Source organism: Drosophila santomea, chromosome 2L, assembly GCF_016746245.2.
Source record: "Drosophila santomea strain STO CAGO 1482 chromosome 2L, Prin_Dsan_1.1, whole genome shotgun sequence".
NCBI classification, from domain to species: domain Eukaryota; kingdom Metazoa; phylum Arthropoda; class Insecta; order Diptera; family Drosophilidae; genus Drosophila; species Drosophila santomea.
In genome coordinates this window covers 21,390,033-21,413,011 of record NC_053016.2, presented here as the reverse complement: position 1 = coordinate 21,413,011, position 22,979 = coordinate 21,390,033, and the positions used below count along the sequence as shown (strand labels likewise).

The 22,979-nt window shown below is 39.5% G+C and overlaps 1 protein-coding gene across 2 annotated transcripts; it reads right to left on the bottom strand.

Annotated features, from left to right (window-relative positions):
• Nucleotides 1-89: 89 nt before the first annotated feature.
• Nucleotides 90-21,207, bottom strand: LOC120455282 (protein apterous). 2 transcript variants are annotated; one of them, XM_039641312.1, is made up of 8 exons: nt 20,189-21,207; nt 12,807-13,018; nt 12,534-12,750; nt 11,995-12,134; nt 2,852-3,025; nt 2,540-2,796; nt 2,115-2,311; nt 90-2,040 (listed from the first exon to the last, which is right to left on the bottom strand). In XM_039641312.1, the coding sequence occupies exons 1-8, from the start codon at nt 20,225-20,227 to the stop codon at nt 1,867-1,869; spliced, it is 1,410 nt and encodes a 469-aa protein (XP_039497246.1). In that variant the 5' UTR covers nt 20,228-21,207; the 3' UTR covers nt 90-1,866. The 2 variants fall into 2 exon arrangements, with proteins under 2 accessions (XP_039497246.1, XP_039497255.1); XM_039641321.1 differs by having other exon boundaries at nt 12,807-13,015.
• Nucleotides 21,208-22,979: the final 1,772 nt, after the last annotated feature.

Genomic DNA, 22,979 nt, shown 5'->3' with positions numbered 1-22,979 from the left:
GGTATCAGATAGTTGGGGAACTCGACTATAAATGCGGGTGATCATTCTTGTGTGTCATTTTCTTTTGGACCCATATTGAAACAATTAGCTTGTTGCTTGAATAAGTTTTATTTAAGCTTCTATGGTTAGACTTATGAGTTAACTATATGTAAGTACAAATCTCTCAGTGTTTAGTGATTTGATTATAATGACAGTTTCGTATTAATAGCTTACGAGCCTGGTCGAATGCTTGAGCGAAGCTATTACTTTACCGTAATACTACATGTACATATGGACTTTATTGTATAGACTGCTCTAAACTAAATTCGTCTCTAACTATTCAATTTGGGCAATAAATATTAGTTACATATATATAATACGAATGCATCTGCATTTCATTGTACGCTGATTTACGCACATTTCTTCATACATATTGTATTGCGAGTTCTTTAAATAAAAATAATAATATATTAACAATATCCATGTACCTAGAGAATTATACATATGGGACTTCTTTAACAACCCGTTTTAGGTATTTTTAAGCGCGTTCTGGGCACTGTACTCTAAGTATCTAAGCTTGAACTATATACGCCATAAAATGTTTTCTCTCACACCATTATACATTTATGAATCAAAAAAAGATGGAGCTGCAGTTAAACTTACTATAGCTCACAATCGGTCCGTTTGTCGTAGAACATTGGAGTATACTAAATTTGGCTTAAAAGAGAGTGTTACATTCTTCGTCTACCGCATGTGCACTTTAAAATGGGCGTCAAACTTTTTTTACCTATGTATATACAGAAAAAAATGGCACGCTTCCTTTCTTGAATACAATATTAAAATCTGAATTTTTGTATCTATCCACAAGGTGAATGCTTGTTAACAACATTGCCAGTGGGAAATACATATGATGCAGGACATGACCTGTCCTTAGATGTATATTTAACGGAAAATGTATTTTAAAATACAATTGGTTTCCTGTAGTCGTGTCACTGAACAAAAGCGTGTTCGGTGTTTTTCTGCATAAAGGATCAGGGTAATAATCATTGACGGTATCAGACGAATCAGACGGTAATGCTGTTTTGCTTTTATAAGATCGATCATTATAATTTGAAAATATCACGCAGTTCGCTGTTTGGTATTAATACGTATTTAGTCATATTTTGATTCGTTTTTTCTGTAAATGTTTTAAAAATTCTACTTCCCGATAACTTAACTGGTAAAATGATGGAAATTATTTAGAAAAATGTTCAAACAAATTGTAATTTAACTAAGTGCTGTTTTATTTGTTATGTTATTATAATAGCTTTACATATTGGTAATCTTTAAAAAATCCACCTTCTTTTGATTCATATTTCCAATGTACCTACCAATTATATATTCAAATTGATATTCTGCGCTTTAAAAGAATACAAAATACAGGGGTAGCCAGGTTAATATGGGTCATTTAAAATAAAGTGATTACATTACATATTTACAAGTGAACGCTAAATCTATAAAAACAACATGGGGGGTAAGGAGGAGCCATGTAGTGGTGGCAACGTGTTCGAGAGGCAAATACAAAAATACATCATTTCTGTGCATTTGAACTGCCAGCCATTTGCTAGTCAATCCTTTCCGAGGCGTTGTACATATGCATGAATCAACACTCCACACTTGAACACAAGGCATGCTTTTCAAATTGATTCCTATACGACGAGCACATAGCATTCAAGAGCTAGCTGCGCTTGATCTAAACAAATCTCCGGATTTAGTACTCAAACTGGGTCTGTGACTATGAATGAGGCACGCGAATAAACTGGCATAAGAAAGTATGATGTCGGAGGTGCCTGCAGCGCCCAGTTTATTTGACACTACCATTTTGTTTTCGCTTTTCCTGAGCATCCGTTAGTCCAAGTTTAGTGGCGGAGTACTGTTGGGTCCTCCCAATATAAACGACGTAGGACTGTGCACGGAGATGCTGTCGAGGTCCAGAGCGCCTTCGCCCTTCTCTAGTAAGCCGCTTCCATCCTGCTTCATCATCATGCGGCGCCATTTGGCCCTTGCATTTTGAAACCAGACCTATACAGGGGCAGAATAGCCAGTGCGTGATTGTTATTAACTGGTTTCTTGATCTAGAAACTGGGATTACTCACCTGTAGGACCCTCTTTGGTAAACCAGTTTTCTGCGACAATTGTTTTAGATCCTTCGCATCTGGGTTATGATTAATGGCAAAGTAGGACTTCATGGTACGCAGCTGGTGATGCTTAAACGAGGTGCGCATTCGTTTGGTGCGCGATGAAGAGCTTAGGTGCGAGCCTCGGCCAAAGTCCACGTACTCAGTGTTGAGATCTGCAATCAATCCAGAGAGCCTTGTAGTTTTTTCTTTTTACAGCGCTTTCCGCATTTTATGAGGCAGACACATAAAAGTTGGTGCTTTTGCAGCTCTAATGGCGCCAGTATCCAGATTTCGCGGCGGTTCCAGATCTACCAAGCTGTAGCCATAAAGGCTTCGACCGCCTGTAGCCTCTTTTATGGCCGGCAACCTGATCGAGAATGAGCTGAAAATTTACAACATACCTATGTTAGCGGTGAACGCCTCTATGTCCTTGGGCTTGCGCTTGCGGGGTCTGCCCTTTTGACGGGCCGGCTGCGGCAGTCCGTTGATTACGTGGGACGCGGGCACAAAGATGCCCGTAGGAACAATGCTTCGACTAGGGTCCGAGTGCGGGCTCGAGGAGTCGTTGTGGGGCGAACCGAACTGCGCGCTGTACGGGTAGGTGGCGCTCATACTGGATGAGGCGGTATCCCCTTCCCTCGCTATGCTGTAGTGCGACCTATGGGTTCTTTTAGTAGTGACGTGTCTTGTTCTTACTAGGAACGCGTACATACCTGCAGTATATGAGGGCGTCGATGATGCCGTACTGGTCTCCCTTCGTCAGTGGCGTGTGGCAGACAGTGCAGCAAAAGCAGTTGACGTGAAAGACAAGATTTCGGGCGCGCATGACCAGCTCGTTTGAGCTGATGGATGCCAGGCACCGCGAGCACCGGCGAGTACCAAAAAAACTGTGAGGCATAATATGGGTTGTCATATCAGTAAGATTTTAGAGAATGGGATCTAGGTACGCGTAATAATTGGGCATTCAAGCTATTGAAGAAATCAGGGCAGAGCTACAGGAACAGTAATTATATGTCAGTCGGGCCACCGACTGATCACATTCGCACAAGTAACACAAGCAAGTCCAATAAACTGCCCACAAACGCCTACTCATCGTCAATTCAAGCATCCCTTCCATCCCTGCCATGATAATGACGATGCTGAAGATGTTGTCTTGGTACGCATTCGATCCATTCCCGGCTACTGTTTTCACTTTCGCAAATGACAGATCAAAGATTACCAGCGTCCGCTCGTAATCATTGAGGAGTCGCTGCGTTCGTGTCAGAAATGAGCTAGCAGATTGAATGGAATCCCTGGGAGCGCTCCTCTGGAACGCGGATGCAGGGGTTGGAAGAGGGCCAACATCAAATTACTGAGACACGCGATTTCTTTGGCATTAATCAAAATAATTGGCGCAGTTGGCTGCATTGGATCCTGCGAGATATACACAGAAAAATCGAGTCAACGGAAAAGTCAGAGCCAACATCAATTCCATCCGAATTTATCATATTCAGATGGCATTTTCATCCCTTCCCTATTCTTTTACCCGTTCCAGTTACCGTTCCGCATTTGTGTTTTCATTTTGTTGAAAATTATTTGGGATGTGACAGAAAGATTTTTGTCACATCCCCATGTCGCACATCTTGTCGCTACACGAGTCAGTGCGGCTCCGTCTCCAGAAAGGCCCTTGAGAATCTACAACTACATATGTACGTCTGTACGAACGTGTATGTACCTTGTGCTGCTGCGCTGTACGCAAGACCCATAAATAATATTAAACATGTATGCAGAAGACGGCGACGCGGTCGTAGCTACCAACTCATAAAAATGACCCAGACCGCAGTTTCGACGAAGTTAAGTTCATTTCGAGCCACATACACTACCATGACACGCCTCTTCTCGCAAGGGCCGGGCAGAGAAGGCGAGAAAAATGAATTATTATTATTGCCATGTAAAAGAGCAGGCGAAATGTCAAAGTGACAACGCCTAATATATGATTTTGTTTTCGAGCTCTCGAAATCTGATACTCTCACACACATTCTAGTCGCTCTTGTTCTCGCTGCCTCTCAAAGCCCCACTTACAGCACTTAGGGGATCACACGTCTAAACAATTTCGATGCTTTTAACTAGAAAATATACTATCTTCTCCAAGCTAGAGTTATTAAGAGCAGGAACAGACGGGAAATTTTGGATGTTTCTAATGGTTTGTAAAAAACGCACTTTTTTTACAGCTTCACCACGTCAAAATTTTAAAATAAAAACAAGAGAGAACGCTATAGTCGAGTTCCCCGACTATCTGATACCCGTTACTCAGCTAGTAGAAGTGCGAAAGAGAGTCTTCAACACTGAAAGTTTTTGGCGGTTTGTGGGCGTAAGAGTAGGCGTGGCAAAAAGTTTTTTAGCAAATCGATAGAAATTTACAAGACCAATACAAAAATGAAAAAATATCAAAACCTTTTTTCAAAAGTGTGGGCGTGGCAGTTTTGGGCGGTTTGTGGACGTTAGAGTGGGCGTGGCAACATGAATCGACAAACTTGCGCTGCGTCTATGTCTCTGGAGTTTGTATGCCTTATCGTAACTTTCTAGCTTTTGTAGTTCCTGAGATCTCAGCGTTCATACGGACGGACAGACGGACAGACAGACGGACGGACAGACGGACATGGCCAGTTCGACTCGGCTATTGATCCTGATCAAGAATATATATACTTTATATGGTCGGAAACGCTTCCTTCTGCCTGTTACATACTTTTCAACGAATCTAGTATACCCTTTTACTCTACGAGTAATGGTAATTTGATTAAATTAATGAAAAACGCTGGATGTCTTCCAGGATCGTGGCCAAGGGCTACGACAATCCACTCGAACGCTTCACCACCACTCGCGGCCTTTCGATGAATTCCAAAGTCGTGGGAGAGGGCTGGCTGAACTCTTTTTTGAGGGCATATGAGTAACGCTACGCACGCTGAAGTGCAAAGCGAATTGTAGACCGGGTGGACGCTGCGGTAACACCGGGCTTGTATAGGAAGGGGAAGAAAAAGGAGAGGACGGCAAGCTTTGTAACGTGAGAGCATTTGAAATGCATTGAGGGTTTGCATGATGAGGTTTCAAGAGCCACCCGCTGGGATTTGCTCTTCCTATTACACATGTATAAGTTAACCAGGAACAACTACAGCAGATTTGCCAACACCGTGCCACCGCCGACAGCGGCGGCTTCCCGTTCTATTCGTCAGCTATCGTGAGAGCGCTTCGTTCGCCGTCCAGCCCCTAGTCGAAACCCTATTTTCCCCCTGCTTCTACTGATGATGACGTCCCGCGGTGATAATTCTAGGTTCTCGACGACATGCTGCTTAAACGTATACAATAATTATTTGCATTTTAAGATTTGCGTGTTTAGTTTTGTTTTGACTACAACTGAGAACTCTGGACCGATCTAAGAGTTTCATAGAAAAGACTTGAGTGTATTACACTGCAAGAAAAAAAGGTGGATTTGCGGTCTGTTGATTTCGTGTGCTCTGCATGCAGCTGCTTAGAAAAGAATACTCTCAAAAAGATCTCTGCAGCCACTAAAGGTACCTAATAAATACTTTCTTTACTCATATAGCTTACTGTATTCGATTGGAATAATATAACTATGTGGCAGGTATAATTGATTTGGCCGTCCATGTCTTACAGGAGTGTGCACCAATAAATCCACTTAACTCTTTGAAGTGTTCAGTTTTCTTTTTATAGAATCTACGGACCTATACATTATCTTATTTTAAGACTTTTTGGAAAATTTATTTTCCTGTGTAAATAACTCTTTCCGCTTCCATGAATCGTAGCCCCATGCCCAATAAAATGATGTCTATTATTTTATTTAATAAATATTGGATTAGAACCCTCTTGTTGGTTTGTGCTTGATACCACGAATCTGGGAATAAAGTTTCTTGAATGAGTTAGCAAACGCACATTCGGCGTAAATTATGTTTGGATATAGACATTAAACAGTTTATATATAACCCGACCTCCTATCCTACGTTATTGTCTCTATCTTGTTTCCCAAACCAATTTACAGAATGTCTGTCGAGGCGGCTATGCTTTGAAAGTGTTCAACTTTTTAAAAATAAACATATGTAAATCAACTTAAAAATCTGCAAAAATTTAATAAATTATTAATTTATATTAATTATACATTGTCTTTTTGATACGAAATGAAAAAAATCGGGTACATATTTACACTGCTTTATTTATAACCGCTACTCGGCGATTTGGCAATGTCGTCTATCCGTTAGTTTCGGGAAGTATAAGAGCTAGAAAGTAAGAACTGACGCCTACACTATGCAAATAGTTTAAGACATTGCCACTATTTTCATTGCGGTTTCGAATTCCTACCGATATGCTTAAACTATTTTGAGCACGCCCACTCAATGGACCACTAATTACAAACGCCTGTGGTGTCGTGGTAGAGACTTTTTCTTGACTATTTCTCTATTATTTAAACAGAATTTAACAAAAAAACAAGAGAGAACGCTATAGTCGAGTTCCCCGACTATCTGATACCCGTTACTCAGCTGGTGGAAGTGCGAAGGAGTCTTAGACACTGACAGTTTTCGGCAATTTGTGGGAGTTAGGGTGGGCGTGGCAAAAAGTTTTTTTGCAAATCGATAGAAATTTACAAGACTAATACAAAATTGAAAAAAAAATATCAAAACATTTTTCAAAAGTGTGGCCGTGGCAGCTTTCTGCGGTTTGTGGGCGTTAGAGTGGGCGTGGCAAAAAGTTTTTTGGCAAATCGATAGAAATTTAAAAGACCAATATAAAAATGAAAAAATATCAAAACATTTTTCAAAAGTGTGGGCGTGGCAGTTTTGGGCGGTTTGTGGGCGTTAGAGTGGGCGTGGCAACATGAATCAAACAAACTTGCGCTGCTTCTATGTCTTGGGAGTCTGTATGCTTAATCTCAACTTTCTAGCTTTTGTAGTTCCTGAGATCTCGACGTTCATACGGACAGACAGACGGACAGACGGACGGACATGGCCAGATCGACTCGGCTATTGATCCTGATCAAGAATATATATACTTTATATGGTCGGAAACGCTTCCTTCTGCCTGTTACATACTTTTCAACGAATCTAGTATACCCTTGTACTCTACGAGTAACGGGTATAATTAAATAACTAACTAATACTTTGGATACCCGTTACTCAGCTAGTGGAAGTTCAAAGGAGAAATTTTCACACTGATAGTTTTTGGCGGTTTGTGGGCGTTAGAGTAGGTGTGGCAATTCGATTTTCGGCAAATCGAGAGAAATTTACTAGACTAAAAAATATGTGAAAAAATATCAACATATTTTTTAAAAGTGTGGGCGTTTCAGTTTTTGGTGGTTTGTGGGCGTTAGTTTGGACGTGAAAAAAAGTTTTTTCTGCAGATCGATTGAAATTTACAATACTAAAAAAGAAAGAAAAAATTTCAACATATGGCAGAGAAATTTAAAAAAAACTAATAAAAAATAAAAGAAAATATTAAAAGTTTTCAAAAGTTTTCAAAAGGGGGGCGTGGCAGTTTTGGGCTGTTAGTGGGCGTGGGAACATTGGTCAATGCGTCTATTATACCTATTACTACACTTACGCCTGTTACATACTTTTTGACGAATCGAATATACCCTTTTACTCTACGAGTAACGAGTATTATATCAAGGTTTCTTGCCGAACAACGAATAGATATTACATATGCAAGCTTATGTATGTGTGTTTATGTTTATTTTAAAATGCATAATCAGAGTAACGAGATTGTAAGTATATCTACACTTAACTACCTTTTACTCTAAATTATTATTTATCATATAGTCATTTGCCCAAAAAATAAGAAGCGTCCAGTTGGCCGGTTTAGACCATAGTGGCTGTTTTTGAGACCATAAAATAAAAACACGGTGCTTTTCTCCACCTTTATTGCTGTGCATCAGAGTGTGTAAAGTAGGTGCATGTTGCTTTCAGCCACATAATCAAATTAATTTTTTACTGTGATCTTTTCCTACCGGTTGTTACCCTAAGAGGCGGTGACCTGAACATAAAAACTCAACATAAATTGAATCGTTCAGCTGATGTGCCATTGTTGTGGGATACAGGCCCTCTTTTTGTGGATTTTTAGTTTCATCACGAATATATTTCAGCTCTGTCGTTGTAGTTCACTCATTTAATGAATTCGTTAGGTCCAAACCTCCCTTTCTATTTACAAGGTAAAATATTATTTTATTGCATAAGCCAGAATTTCAGAGAGGCCATAAATTCGATGCTCGGTCAGCTGCTTTTACTTACTACAATAAACCGGTTTCGCATCGCTGACTTTTTGAAACTGTAAACTCTTTATCCGAAAATTTATTTTAACTATTCTGTTTTGTGGTCATCTTAGACATCCTCCGTTTAATTGGTTGAGTGCCCAACGCTGATTAAGACGATGAAATGTCTCCGAAGACATCCATCCAGATCTAAGCTATAGAATATAGAATACTCGACGAGTAACGGGTATAAATACAAAAGCTGCCATACGAAATACAAATTATGACACTGCCTCTACCCCAAACATTCTTTATGGCTGCCAAAATCATCCTACCCACAATCTGATGCTGGCTTAACCGTCCTATCTGCTGTGCCATCAGCACAACATCATCGCGAGAGATAAGCACTTGCTGCCCAGATTTTTATTAGTGGTCGGTGCATACATACAAACAGATGCACATGTGGATGATGCAGGTGACAGCGAAAATTTTATTTCTCAGCCTTAATTCTGCTGGCGTCCACAACAAGAGTGAGAATCGAAAAGCCAAACAGGTACAATGAACGTTAGTGGAATGCCAGTTTGGTGAGGGTTCCGATGGGATTACGGTCAGCACTGGCAACACCAGAAGTAAATGTGTTTTCTGCATACAAATATTTGCCTTGGGAGGTAAACCTTAAAAGCTGCATTCAGCAGTTCAAATATACACATTTTTGATATTTTTTTGATTATGTTATTAGTCTCGTAAATTTCTATCGATCTGCACCCTAAGGCCCACAAACCGCCCAAATCTTCCACGCCCACACTTTTAAATAAATCTTTTTATATTTTTTCACATTTTTTGTTAGTCTTGTAAATATCTCTCGATTTTCCAAACATCTTTTTGCCACACCCACTGTAATTGTTAATTCATGGAGGTTTAAGAGTTTAAAGTTTTAAGAGCATTCCTTCATTATATAAAATAAGGGAAAATAAGGTATTTACAGGACAATTAAGTTGTTAAAGAAAAATTCTTATCAGATGTTTTAAGTAACATGGAAACATGCAGGTCTTAGCTAATAATTTATTTTTATAATTTCAGATGCTACGGTAGTACGCAAAACTGATCGTACCTTAATAATTATACTTTTTTCTGACGTATTAAGAACAAATAAAATCGCTGTCTGTATTAAACGAACCATATAAGAATATGAATGCACTAATCTGATAATATTGGATGCACTGATAACAAAAAATAAGACAAGAGAGAACGCCATGGTCAAGTTCCCTGACTATCTGATATCTATCTATCTATATCTCCGTTATACAGCTAGTAAGATTCCGAACGAGAAAGTTTAACATTATTTTTGACAAATTTACTTGTCTAATAAAAAAAATAAAAAATATTAAAACCAAAAGTGTGGGCGTATCAGTTTTGGACGGTTTGTTGGCGTTATGGTGGGCGTGACAGCATGGGTAAACAAACATGCGCTGCGTCTATGTTTTTGGAGTCTACATGCTTAATATCAACTTAATATAATTCCTGAGATATCGCCAGTCATACGGACAGACAGACAGACGGACATGGCCTAACTCGACTCGGCTATTGATCCTGATCAAGCATATATAAACTTTGTTTGTGGTCGCAAACGCTTCCGTCTGCCTGTTACATACTTTTAAACGAATCTAGTATAACCTATTAGTCTACGAGTAACGGGTATACTTAGCGTATACCTACCATATATAATATATTTAAAAGCCTCTTTATGAACAAATGTGAGAAAGCGCATATTTATAAATTTTGAAGTTTTTATCAGCGGGTAACCGATTACTGTTTCAGGAAAAAACCTTTTACATGTTTAAAATAATAAAATTTTGACCTTGAAATAAAATTGTACTCTTCTTTGACTTTTAATGTTTTAATTCAGATTGATTGATGCACACTTTGGAATTTGGTTTTCCACAACAAAAATGAATATCCGTTTAGTTATTACTTAAAATTTAAATTATTATCAGAAGTATAAGAACGCAGTGAGACAAATTTGTCAAAAGACTCTTACAATGAGATTTTTCATATTGAATCAATATAATTCGTTACCAGGCAATAAATATACGTTCTTTCAAAGTGACTTAATTACTATTCGAACAAACCCACGCCCCCTCCAATTTCTCACTTAAGGCGTTTCGCCGCGCAAGTTCTTAAAAATAATGTGCACTTAAAATAAACAAAACAGCCTTATTTCGGTGGATGCGGCGATGCGCGTCCCTTCATGGTTTGGCTCACCCGCGACCCCTCAAACAACTAGATTCAGCCAATATAATATCCACTAGCTCTTCTCCAATTCGACCGGGAGAAGTCATATTTGACATATGCAGTATAAATCAACGGAGAATGTGGAAAATTTGGGCAGGGTGAGTCTATGTGATTGATAATGACCCGCACCAACCGACACCGCCGGGAAGAAGCGAAATGAAACATTACGGCGAAATGAATTGTGTACGACAAGACAAGGCGCCCCTAACTCTCCAAATACGACCCCGCTTCTGAGGTTGTCAGCGGAGCGCGGCGGTCGCGCTGCTGGAATCTGGGGATCTGGGGATCAGTCGCAGCACTCGCAACACGCGGATACAGACCACAAATCCAGTGAGCCTCGCAGCCAATCCCAGTCACGGGCTGCAACTGCGGATCCCACTACAACGACGGCTATTTTGAAATATGGAGCGGTAATAAATGTCACAAGAATCATTTGAGAGGAAATACGAGTGACGAGCGTGACTTGCATACGATTTATGCCTTTTGAGCTCAGGCGTTTACTCATGAATGGGAAACTTATTCGGATCTATATTACAGGTGTAGCCTCTACTACCGCTTGCCGCCTTGCCGATTTACCGCTCGCTACCGGACTGGCATGTCTGAAGGAACCCCTACAATTATACAAGTGAAGACTCCATCGAGCGAAGCTACGCTTCAGGTGGGTGCTGAGTTTTTGGGTAATTGTAACCCATTTTAAAAATCTTCGCACTGATCATTTTAGGAGCTCGCGTGACAGCTATGACGCGTGAAATCGCATGGCTGCAGTTTCCTACAGGAGCGACGTGGGCGAATGTATTGCTGCCTGTGAAACCCACCCATACTGGCAATACTAGCGAAGCTTCACGTCCCAGCTTTTCTTGGCTGGAAATGGCGAGTCTTGCGGGGTGAAGGCGTGATCAGGTAAGCTAGTGTTCTTGGGAATGCAGTGGAAAGCAAATAGCAGAACACACGCAGAGCCACTCAGCCATCGGATAAGCGGACGTCCGGACGGTTGGACCGTTGGTATCTTCGTTGCGGTCCGCTTCAACTTGCGAATTCGCGATCGCATTTGCCGTCGCTCAGACTTCGCACAGTGGAGCAAAAGAATGACGGTGATGGGATCATAAGGCAGCCGCTTGCATAGAAACTCTTCTCGCGTGTTTTCCTATAATTTTCTGGCCAATATTTTGGCATGCAGTCTCGGCGTTATCAATTCATCAGACCCACTTCAGTACCCCACTTTGGACTGCTTTCCAAAGGCTCCGCGGGTGACGTTCATCCACAATTTCGTATGGTATAATAATTTCTCTCAATGAATAGTCTAACCCTGGACCCAAAGGCTTGGTGACTTACCTATAATAATCGTTTTTGCAATAAATGTTGCCGTCACGTGAGTAGCATGAGGATTCCCGTTCCAGCGGCTGCCGACAGGCGTAGCACTGTAGGCAACTTGCATGCCATCGTTTTTCCACAGCGGAGAGGTAGAAGCGATCCTTAGAATAGCGGAGATAGTATTTTGTAAATAATAAATATATATCAATGCATTTCCCGTAAAATTGTATCAATAATTGATTTTTCATATATCTAAATAATTACATATTAACATAGAATATAAACATGGAATGTATAGCATCTCTTGAAACGACTAATTAAACTGTTTTACGACGATCCAAGAACCCAAACATGTCGAGTTTCATCAGGTTATAATTAATACAAGAAATAAAACCTATTTTTTGCGCGTGATCGAATAAATAACCCATGAACTTTTTTTAGTTTAGTTTAGTTTTAGTAATAGTTTTTGAAAATATTGCTCTTTTTCTTGACATTTTTATATATATGTCTTTTTCTTAATAATTAAATCAAAATTTAGAAATTATCTATTACAAACTCACCTGTATTTGCCGTCCGCAGCCGGAGCAGTCGTCGAGGCTGCGCGTTATTTTGCTATCGTTTGTAGACTCGGGACTGCTGGGCGGTCCGAAGGGTTCGGTTTTGAATGATATGCCCGACGTCGTCTCGTCGCTGACCTCCGTGCAGTCTGTTCGACTGCGGCTGATCGAGAATTTGGCGGCAGCGTCCTCGAAGGTAGCACGATCGGCTGTTTCGTAGCTGGAGGATTGCATATGCCTTAAGTGGTGGGATTAGAGCGCAATTGACTCCCTTACCTTCTAAATGATTCGGTGCCGTAAGCGTTGCCAAATGGCTTTGTACTATGATCACAAATATCTGGACACGAGGATGAGGAGCAAGCGCGAAACAATGGGTGATTGTTATTTGCACCTGCAGCACTGCCACATTGATTGCTCCCTTGATGTGCTACAGGTGGTGTTGGACTTTTCTCCCTTGCGCCGGGCCCAAGAAATCTTGCGCTCTGCTGCTATATTTTTCGAAAAAATAAATTATGCACAATTAATATGTGAAAAAAAATCGTTTTAGGATATAAACCCACTTCCGTATTACGATTTTTCAGAGAAGTTATGTTGAAAACTCTTTTGGTTTGCCTTAAAGTATATAACAATTTTCAAGTTATAGCCTCAGGTAGGCACAGGTAGTGAGATATAAAAAGCTTAAAAACATAAATTAAACTACGAAAACAAGAGAACGGTATAGTCAAGTCCCGTGACTATCAGATACCCGTTACTCAGTTCGAGTGGGAGTGCGAAGAGGATATCCCCTTCATATATATCATATATGCATATCATATATTCATATATATGCATATCGGTAGTAATTTGTAAAAGATAATACAAGAAACCATAGTTTTCAAAGATGTTGTGGTCCCAATAGATAGAGATAACGTATCGAATGTGTGGTGTGAAAGTTTTAAGTGGTTTGTGGGCGTTAGAGCGGGTGGCGGTCTTCTTATACTATCTTGTACAGCGTAGGCCTCACCGAATGGTTAATCTGAACTTTTTAGCTGTTTAAGTTTCTGACAGAGCTGCATTCTGTCCGTTTAAAAAAGAAAACGATAAAAACAGACCGAATTTTTCAGAAATGATTCTCAACGAATTAGAGAGATTAAATTAGAGTTATTTCCTTTTTCGAAGTACGATCCGATAGTATTTGGTATTTGCCTTGTGGTGTTATGCAATATATGAATTAATTTATTTACCATGAGTACAAATATACCTTATTGCATTTAGGGTTTCAATTTGCTAGGAATTTTGTAATATGGCTTTCATTAGGAATACACGACAGAACAGCATTGTATAGGTTAATTTATCAATATTCTTGTTTCCAAGCTCTAGCATTTGTAATAAATAAGCAATGATTAGCTATGTACTTTTAAAACGTTTGTAAAGCGAAGAAAGCACTACTTGTTTTAAAAGAACAGATTTACGCGGAAAACGGACACAGCGGCGGCACCGGCTCCCGAGATAGCGACGTTTCTACGGAAAGACAGGCGGACTTGGCCAAATTGACTCGGAAACAATATTGATAATATATAAGCACATATACAAGACGCTGCGAATTAACAACAACAGAAAATCAATGAATATTTTGTTTACAACGGTAAGGGACGAATTTATGAGGTGTTTTGGCTTTTATGTATGATTCAGTTTTGTAACCGAATACAAAACAAGAGAGAAGCTATAGTCGAGTTCACGACTATCTGATACCCGTTTGTCAGCTAGTAAAAGTGCGAAGAGAAATTTCTGGGGCAACAAAATGTTTGGCAACTCGAAAGAAATATACAAGACTAACAAAAATGTGGAAAAATATAAAAAGATTTTTCAAGAGTTTGTGGGCGTTAGTGTAGGCGTGGCAACATGGGTCAACAAACTTGCGATTTGTCTATGTCTCTTGAGTCAGTGTGCTTAATCTGAACTTTCTAGCTTATAGTTCCTGAGATCTCGACGTTCATAAGGACAGACGGACATAGCCAGATAGACTCGGCTACTGATCCTGATCAAGAATATATATACTTTACAGGATCGGAAACGCTTCCTTCTGCCTGTTACATACTTTTCAACGATTTAGTATACCCTATTACTCTACGAGTAACGGGTATAATAAACAGTCTTTGGAATTAGTAAGCTGATATATTGATGTTATACAAGGGCCAAAGAAACGGTTAGACAGTACTTATCTACGAGGTAATATTATGGGATGTTATTGTTAATGCTGCATTTTATTTTCAATATAGATGACGGCAAATACAAAGAGAAACGCAAAGTTCCTTTCAATTAAAATGAAAAGACTTTTTCATATTCCCAGAAAGCGCTGCGCGACATTTAGGAATCGCCAACATATGGGAAACACCCAGCGTCAGCCTACTTGACTTCCCGACCGAATCCATCCAGCTCATCTGGCATCCTCCTATCACAACTCATCTTGAAGCTTTATTCATTGAAGAAAGAATACAACAAAATCGCACACGTTGCGCCTTGGCCATGTAGTGAACACAGAGTGTAGACATGGCGTCGCACTTTATTAGCAAAAGAGTATCCGTGAGGCACATGTTCCGCCCTATCTCCTCTCTTATCTCCGCGCCTGGGCTGTCAGCACGAATCGTCGATGCTCCAGTTTGCTTATTTTTGATTAATTAGTCGAAAATAGATTGCAAATGTGTGCCTACTTATCCCCAACTACCCTCTTTTGGGTTAAAAAACTGACAGTTTACATGGAAAAAGAAATCTTCCCTTATTGCAATACACAGTTTTTGAGAAATTCTTATGTTAGTGGCCTGGAAACATGTTTTTACCTAAGGGGGAAACTACGCTATATTTGTACAAAGTTTTCATGCCTATTTTGGAAGTTAATTTTACGTTAAAATTTCGACATGCCGACTCGAATGTTTAGGCTACCTCAGTGCATCATCAAAAACATAGGAAAGTGATCCAAGTTCGCAAAGAAACCTTTCAAATGATTGGCAGGAAAGTCCTAAGGGCGATATCTTAGGTTGACTGGCATCTTAAAGCCAAGAGGTCGATAACCAGAACCAAATTTGGTTGAAATTGTAGTAGAAAAACGGTTTCGGTTCTATCGATCAAACTCTTAGTAAAAAATGTTGGTGTTAGAGTGGACGTTGCAAAAAGGGCATAATAAAGAGTAAAGGGCATAGTAAAAACAAATTATAGAAATACAATATAGATATAGATATAATCTATATATAGAATCTTTAGAATATTATAAAAAAATTTTATATTGGTAGGCATTAGCAATATATATATATTTAAAAAAAAATCAAATACCATATAATTTTTGGATTTGTAATGTTCGTGACAGTGCATTTAAATAAACTAAATCTGCATGATTTATCTCCCGAGGCTATATAGACTAAGCTCAAAATCTTAATTATGAATATGAGGTTTGAAACGCTTTTGAAACGCTCATGTTACATACAGCGTAACCAATATAGTGTACCCTTTTACACAACAAGTAACGATACACAAAAGGTTTTGATCGTATCTGAATTGAATTCAAATTAAGATAAATATATGGTATATGTTTATACACTGTTCAGATAATAAGCAAGACAGAATGCTATAGTCGAGATCCCCAACTATCTGATACCCGGTACTCAGCTAGTGGAAGTGCGAAGGAGTCTTCAACACTGATAGTTTTTGGCGGTTTGTGGGCGTTAGAGTGGGCAAATCGATAGAAATTTACAAGACTAATACAAAAATGAAAAAATAATAAAACATTTTTCCAAAGTGTGGGCGTGGCAGTTTTGGGCGGTTTGTGGGCGTTAGAGTGGGCGTGCCAACATGAATCGACAAACTGGCGCTGCGCCTATGTCTCTGGAGTCTGTATGCCTAATCTCAACTTTCTAGCTTTTGTAGTACCTCAGATCTCGACGTTCATACGTACGGACAGACAGACGGACATGGCCAGATCGACTCGGCTATTGATCCTGAACAAGAATATATAAACTTTATATGGTCGAAAACGCTTCCTTCTGCCTGTTACATACTTTTCAACGAATCTAGTACACCCTTTTACTCTACGAGTAACGAGTATAAAAACACTTATTTTATATATTATTCGTAGTTCAATAAACGCGAATAATTGGCAATAGAATGGCATTGCCGGCAAACCCCCAAACACAAAAGCACACGAAAGAGAAGAAACTGGTGTCCTGCAAAACATTACGATCTAATAAAAAAAACGAAGCTTAGAGGACTACGTTATAGGTGGGTTTATTGTTAGGTATTTTAAAATGGTTTGATCGGTATCTATTTTATGTTTTCTGTTTGGATCTATTATAAAACCGTTTAACCAATAATGCAGGTTCTACTACTACATTTTTTTTAATAGACAGGCTCAATTTAAGTGGCTTTTTCTAGGAGAAATGTAAATCACATAAAAACAAGAGGGAACGCTATAGTCGAGTTCCCCGACTATCTGAAACCCGTTACTCAGCTGGTGGAAGTGCGAAGGAGAAATATAAACACTAACAGTTTTAGCAGTTTGTGGGCGTTAAAGTGGGCGTGTCAAAAAGTTTTTTGGCAAATCAAGAGAAATTTACAAGACTAACAAAAAATGTGAAAAAATATTTTTCAAAAGTGTGGGCGTGGCAGTTTTGTGCGGTTTGGGGGCGTGAGAGTGGGCGTGAGAACGTGGGTCAACAAACTTGCGCTGCGTCTAAATTTCTGGAGTCTGCATTCTGAATCTCAACTTTCAAGCTTTTATATAGGGTGTTTTTTTTAGAGGTATAGAACTTTAAATTGCAATAAAACAACGATGGATTATTCGATTGACATGAATTTTATTGACATGAAAGATAATCTTGTGGCATTACATTTTAAATATGATTTCTGGCATATGACCGCCACGGCTGGCTCGGATGTAGTCCAATCTGGACGTCCAATTTGCAATGACTTTTTCCAATATTTGGCCGTATATCGGCAATAACACGGCGAATGTTGTCTTCCAAATGGTTTAGCGTTTGTGGCTTATCCGCATAGACCAATGACTTTACATAGCCCCACAAAAAGTAGTCTAGCGGTGTTAAATCACAAGATCTTGGAGGCTTATGAAAAACCGGGAACAACAGCAATCTCGTTTTGGGCCCATTCGACGAATCTACGCCTTGCTTGATGATCGTTTGGTTTCAATTCTTGCACGAGTTGGATTTTGTAAGCACGCATGACGAATTGCCAAACCAAACTGAGAATAAATCACTTGACAGCTGTTAAATCGGTCGCCATCTTGAACAGTAATGCCAACTTAAAGTTCTATACCTCTAAAAAAAACACCCGTTAGATCTCGACGTTCGGACGGACAGACGTCCGACATGGCCAGATCGACTCGACTATTGATCCTGATCAACAATATATGGTCGCAAACGCTTCCTTCTGCCTGATATGGTGATTACGTGCATATAAAAGATAAAACAAGAGAGAACGCTATAGTCGAGTTCCCCGACTATCTGATACCCGTTACTCAGCTTGTGAAAGTGCGAAGGAGGTCTTCAACACTGACAGTTTTTGGCGGTTTGTGGGAGTTAGAGTGGGCGTGGCAAAAAGTTTTTTGGCAAATCGATAGAAATTTACAAGACTAATACAAAAATGAAAAAATATCAAAACATTTTTCAAAAGTGTGGGCGTGGCAGTTTTGGGCGGTTTGTAGGCGTTAGTGGGCAAATTTCTATCGATTTGCCAAAAAACTTTCTGCCACGCCTACTATAACGCCTACAAACCGCCAAAAATTGTGTTTAAGACTCTCCTCCCTTCCACTAGCTGAGTAACGGGTATCAGATAGTCGGGGATCTCGACTATAGCATTCTGTCTTGTTTAAATTTGCTGTGTACTTTCGTTTTCTAAACGAAGTCCAGCTCTTTTATCAGATATCAAAACATCACTCATATTGCTGTGTGTGTAAGTCCTATACTCCGTATACAAGTATGGTACAAATTTTCATAATTGTAATATTTCATATGTAATATGAACATATGTTCATATATTTCATATGTAATATTTAAATCTAATTGGCGACACACTAAAAAATTCACTTATTCATTGCAGTCTCTGGTAACTCAGCTAATATCAATTTTAAGCAAGAACAAGAGAGATAGATCGCTATAAACGAGTTTCCCGACTATCTGATACCCGTTACTCAGCTAGTGAAAATGCGAAGGAGAAATTTCAACACTGTTAGAGGTTTGTTAGAATGGTCGTGGCAAAAAAATTTTGTCAAATCGAGATAAATTTACAAGACTAACAAAAATGTGAAAAAATATCAAAACCTTTTTTCAAACGTGTGGCAGCATTGGCATGTATATACTTTATATGGTCGGAAATGCTTCCGATAGGTATATTTTTTTAATTTTGCTTTTCTTATTATGTATAAAATGTATGTATTCTAGGCACCTTTAAAAAAAACCAATGGTCACCAACAAAATCGTAAAATTTACTACCTTTGTTTTATTCCACAGCTCAAAGAGATATTACAAAGGATATACAAGATTCCATTACACGTCATACATTTGGAAAACATTTCAAAAATTAGTAATTAAGACAAACACGGAAGAGTAACATAAAATCACACGAATTGATTTAAGTGTCTCTGCATTTAGGCAGCTAAATAGTATTTATTCATTTATTCAATTATTTTATTTGGTAATTCAAAATTATTGCGTTGTTTCATATCAAACAATTTTAAAAATAGTAAAAAGTAGAAAGTCGATATGTAGCGCATCATATACACGGTGCTATATATACAAAATTCGTTGTTTCATAAGGATGGCACAAGAATATCCTTAAGTGGTCGACAAGGGATCCAAATTTTTAATTCAGAGGACAAAGATGATTCGCAAAGATGACCGATAAATATATAAACTTTAAAATAAGTAACCTCAAAAAAAGGCGTATTAGATTCAGGTGTTTTTTGTTCTCTACATATTTATTTTCTTGACAGGATTGTGTTTAAGCCATAACTCATAACTTCTTGAAAAATAATACCAGTTTAGAATTTGGTTGTATATTAATTCAAAAGTCAATTATCAATAATTTTCCGAGTTTTTAAGCGTAGATGATAGGGCGGATGCAAAGTTTAAAATAATCTTTGTGCATCTGAGGCGTGAATTCTTTTCATTAGTGTTCTATATTTTGAAGTTCCTAAAACATTTATTAAAATTCGAAATAGTCTAAATATTCTTAAATAGCTAAATCGACATGTAAGAGTCCTGGAATTCTATTTGAAAAATCATTTGTATAAATAATGTATTAGCAAGAAATATGAAGAAAAATTAAGCAGTGGGTACTGCGCTTTGAAGCGGGGAATAATAATCAAATTTAACAGCAACGAGCAATAATATCAAAAAGGAAAGAACTAGCCACTGATTAAACCATACTGAACACTTCTGGGAACTGTTGAATTTTGAAATGCCCAAGGGGTGTTGCTTATCGATATTGAGTGGGTCTGTCTGTTGATAGGCAAGCTTTCAGTCTGGCATTGATAACTCCGAGTAACCCAACCAGCCTCGGATCAATATTAATCGCAAAGGGCAGCGTTTGGATGAGCTGGGACGACTTGGTGGATTACTTTTTTTGTCTTATCGCTGGTAACTTTGTATTTTATGTGCTAGGGCGGCCGAACTTACCCAATGCATCACAGGGCGCTCCTCGGTGCAGACGCCCATGTGCGTCTTTTGGAATGACACGAGGTCTATTTCCAAGGATGATGTCCGTCGGTCGTGTTATGTTTGTCGTTGTTTGGGCTTTGCCTAGTGTTTTGCGAGTGTTATGCCTTCTTAAACGGGCTGCGGTACTACGTTGGTTCTGGGTAATCCTCTAGAACCGGCCTGAATGTGTTAAGGGGCACTTGACACTGCTCACGATTAGATGACCGGTTAGGCCCGACGAAAATAAGTGTGCGCACAACGTGATCTATAACTTTGCAGACATGCATCACTTCAGCGTTGTCTTAAAGACTGACACCATTGGCTTGCCTTTTCTTATTGCACACACTACAAATTTTCTGCCGCTTATATTATAACTTTCTTTTAAGCATTAAGGTAATATAAGGAACTTAGGGTCACACACTCACTAAAACACTTATCTCGGCGACAGGTTTCGATTAGGGACCGCCCCTGTATCTCGAGGGCAAAGGCGTTTTCGAGCCGCTGCCGACCACCGGTTAGCGGAAAAAATCTAAAGTTAATTTATGACATTAATTTACGAGACAGCGCGTGAATGGCACATCAGATCCAAATTGAGTGGTAAAGGTTGGCCTTTGTCGGACTCTTCCAACTTCACTCGACGATGCTTGCTACTGATAAGGCATTAGAGACGCGTATGCGTATGCGGCTGTGCTCCCTTGTGTTGTTTATGGCCGGGCAGGTGATTACCGATCCAACTTCAGTTTTGTATCCGTTTCGCCAACTCCCTTTTTCTTCGTCGATTCTTCTTCGATTGAGTATTGAGGTGGGTACAGATGCCCTTTCCCAGCTCCGTCCAGGCAAACCGAAACTCCAGCCGAGCACAAGTCAAAACAAAACTGGACTACGCGCAGAGTTTACAAAAACAAAACCGACTCGAATTTGAAACTCGACTAGCGACTTTAGTCTGCAGCTGATCTGCTCCTAATCGTGAGGACAACCAGCCGTCGCAGCTGAGAAACTGGGAATGTTTGGAAGCAGTGCGAGCGCATCGCCAGAAGCCAAAAAACTCCACCGCCCCGTTCGCCGTGTGTTTGCGTGCGTGATGTGCGCGCGCCGGTGTGAGTGAGCGCGGTGTCGCGCATGAGCTGCTGTCCTGCTTGCACACACGGTCATCCCGCAGCTCTCCCGTAGTGGCAAATGGCGGCGCTCTCAGCTGATAGTGGCAGTAGCTTGTTCCCGCTCTAATGCTCAGCCAGTCAACGAAGAGGGCGTGGTGTTCTGTCCGCGCTCTCGCACTAGCCAGAATATCCTCCCCACGCACCGCCCACCATCATAGAGGGTTCAAACCGTTGTCCGGCTACAAAACGTGTAATAGGGCAGCGGCAGCAGCAGTCAGGAGAACTATAAGCTGTTCGGCAGGCGACACATGAATGAGGATGGACTCCAACTGGAAGCTGCAAGCGGAGTCCGTGACAGGAATTCCGACTCGCAAAGGCCGAACAGTGGTCTGATTACGCACAGGCGAACGAACTCTCACATCATCGGATCTTCGCCTGATGATACTGATTCTTTAGTTGTATAATAAGAACATGTATGTATGTTGTCTATATATACCGATTTTTACAGAACTCTTACTCCAGTAAGTGCTATTTAATTTATTTTTCGTATGCTGAGTGGTGTATAATTGTAGTAAGAAAAAAAGTTCCTTCGACAGGTGGATTTATAATTTTTCCTTCCTAAAACAAGTATCATCACAATCTTTCTGTCACTCCTCCTCACATACTTCCTCAGTAGATGGAACTAAAGTCCACACACATCCAACACTAAATAATTTTATTGCAGTAACAGCTATAGATATTCTGTATTTGTGGTATTCATTTACTATGATGTCAATAATCCTGGAAATTTTGACTGTTTGTCGCTAGCTTAAGCTGACAAGATCTGCTGGCGTTAACGTTTACATTTTAATAACGTAAAACATTTGCCATTAACTGCAGTGAACTTTCTGAAATTCAACCAGGATACGTATCGTCCAAGCTAATGATTTGCCGATTTCCACTAGAAATATTTTTAGGTCTAGTTGTTAATACGTCTGCTATTATATTTGCCGCTGTTTGTAGAACTCTTCCCACGTGGTGTACTATTTATTCGGAATTTTTGTCCGACTTAGCTTTCGTATTAAATTTTACTTTTTGCCCCAATGTTTTGTATCGTTGTTGCTAATGTTGCTGTTGGCTTGAGAGGGCTTTCAAAGAATACCAGTTAAGTCGCGGGGCCTGTTGGGTGGATGGGATGGGACACTGATATGAAATGACACCGGGCTCTATCGTAGAGTAGAAGAGCATAGAAAATTCGTTGTAATGTTGTAACGCCCGCACTATTATATTAATTTTGAATATTTATTTTGTTTATTTTTCTTTATTTTATAATTTGTCTTCCTAACTCCTAAATATATACATACAATTTGACATGCCCACACATCGCATTGTTTGGACTTTTCCTTGGGAGTAAACATTTAACGAATTTTTTGTAATTCGAGTTTTTTGTAATTCGTACATAATGACGTATTTTTTAAACATTCTAATATAAAATAGAAAGGGCATTAACATTGGCAAGCTGAAGCTTATAAACCCTCGAAGTAATTGTATAAGTATTTAAAAAAAACTGGCTGCCAAAGGACCATTAAAAAACAATCCAAAGAAGAGAGAATGCTATAGTCGAGTTCCCAAACTATCTGATACCCGTTACTCACCTAGTGGAAGTGCGAAGGAAAAATTTCAGTGGGCGTGGA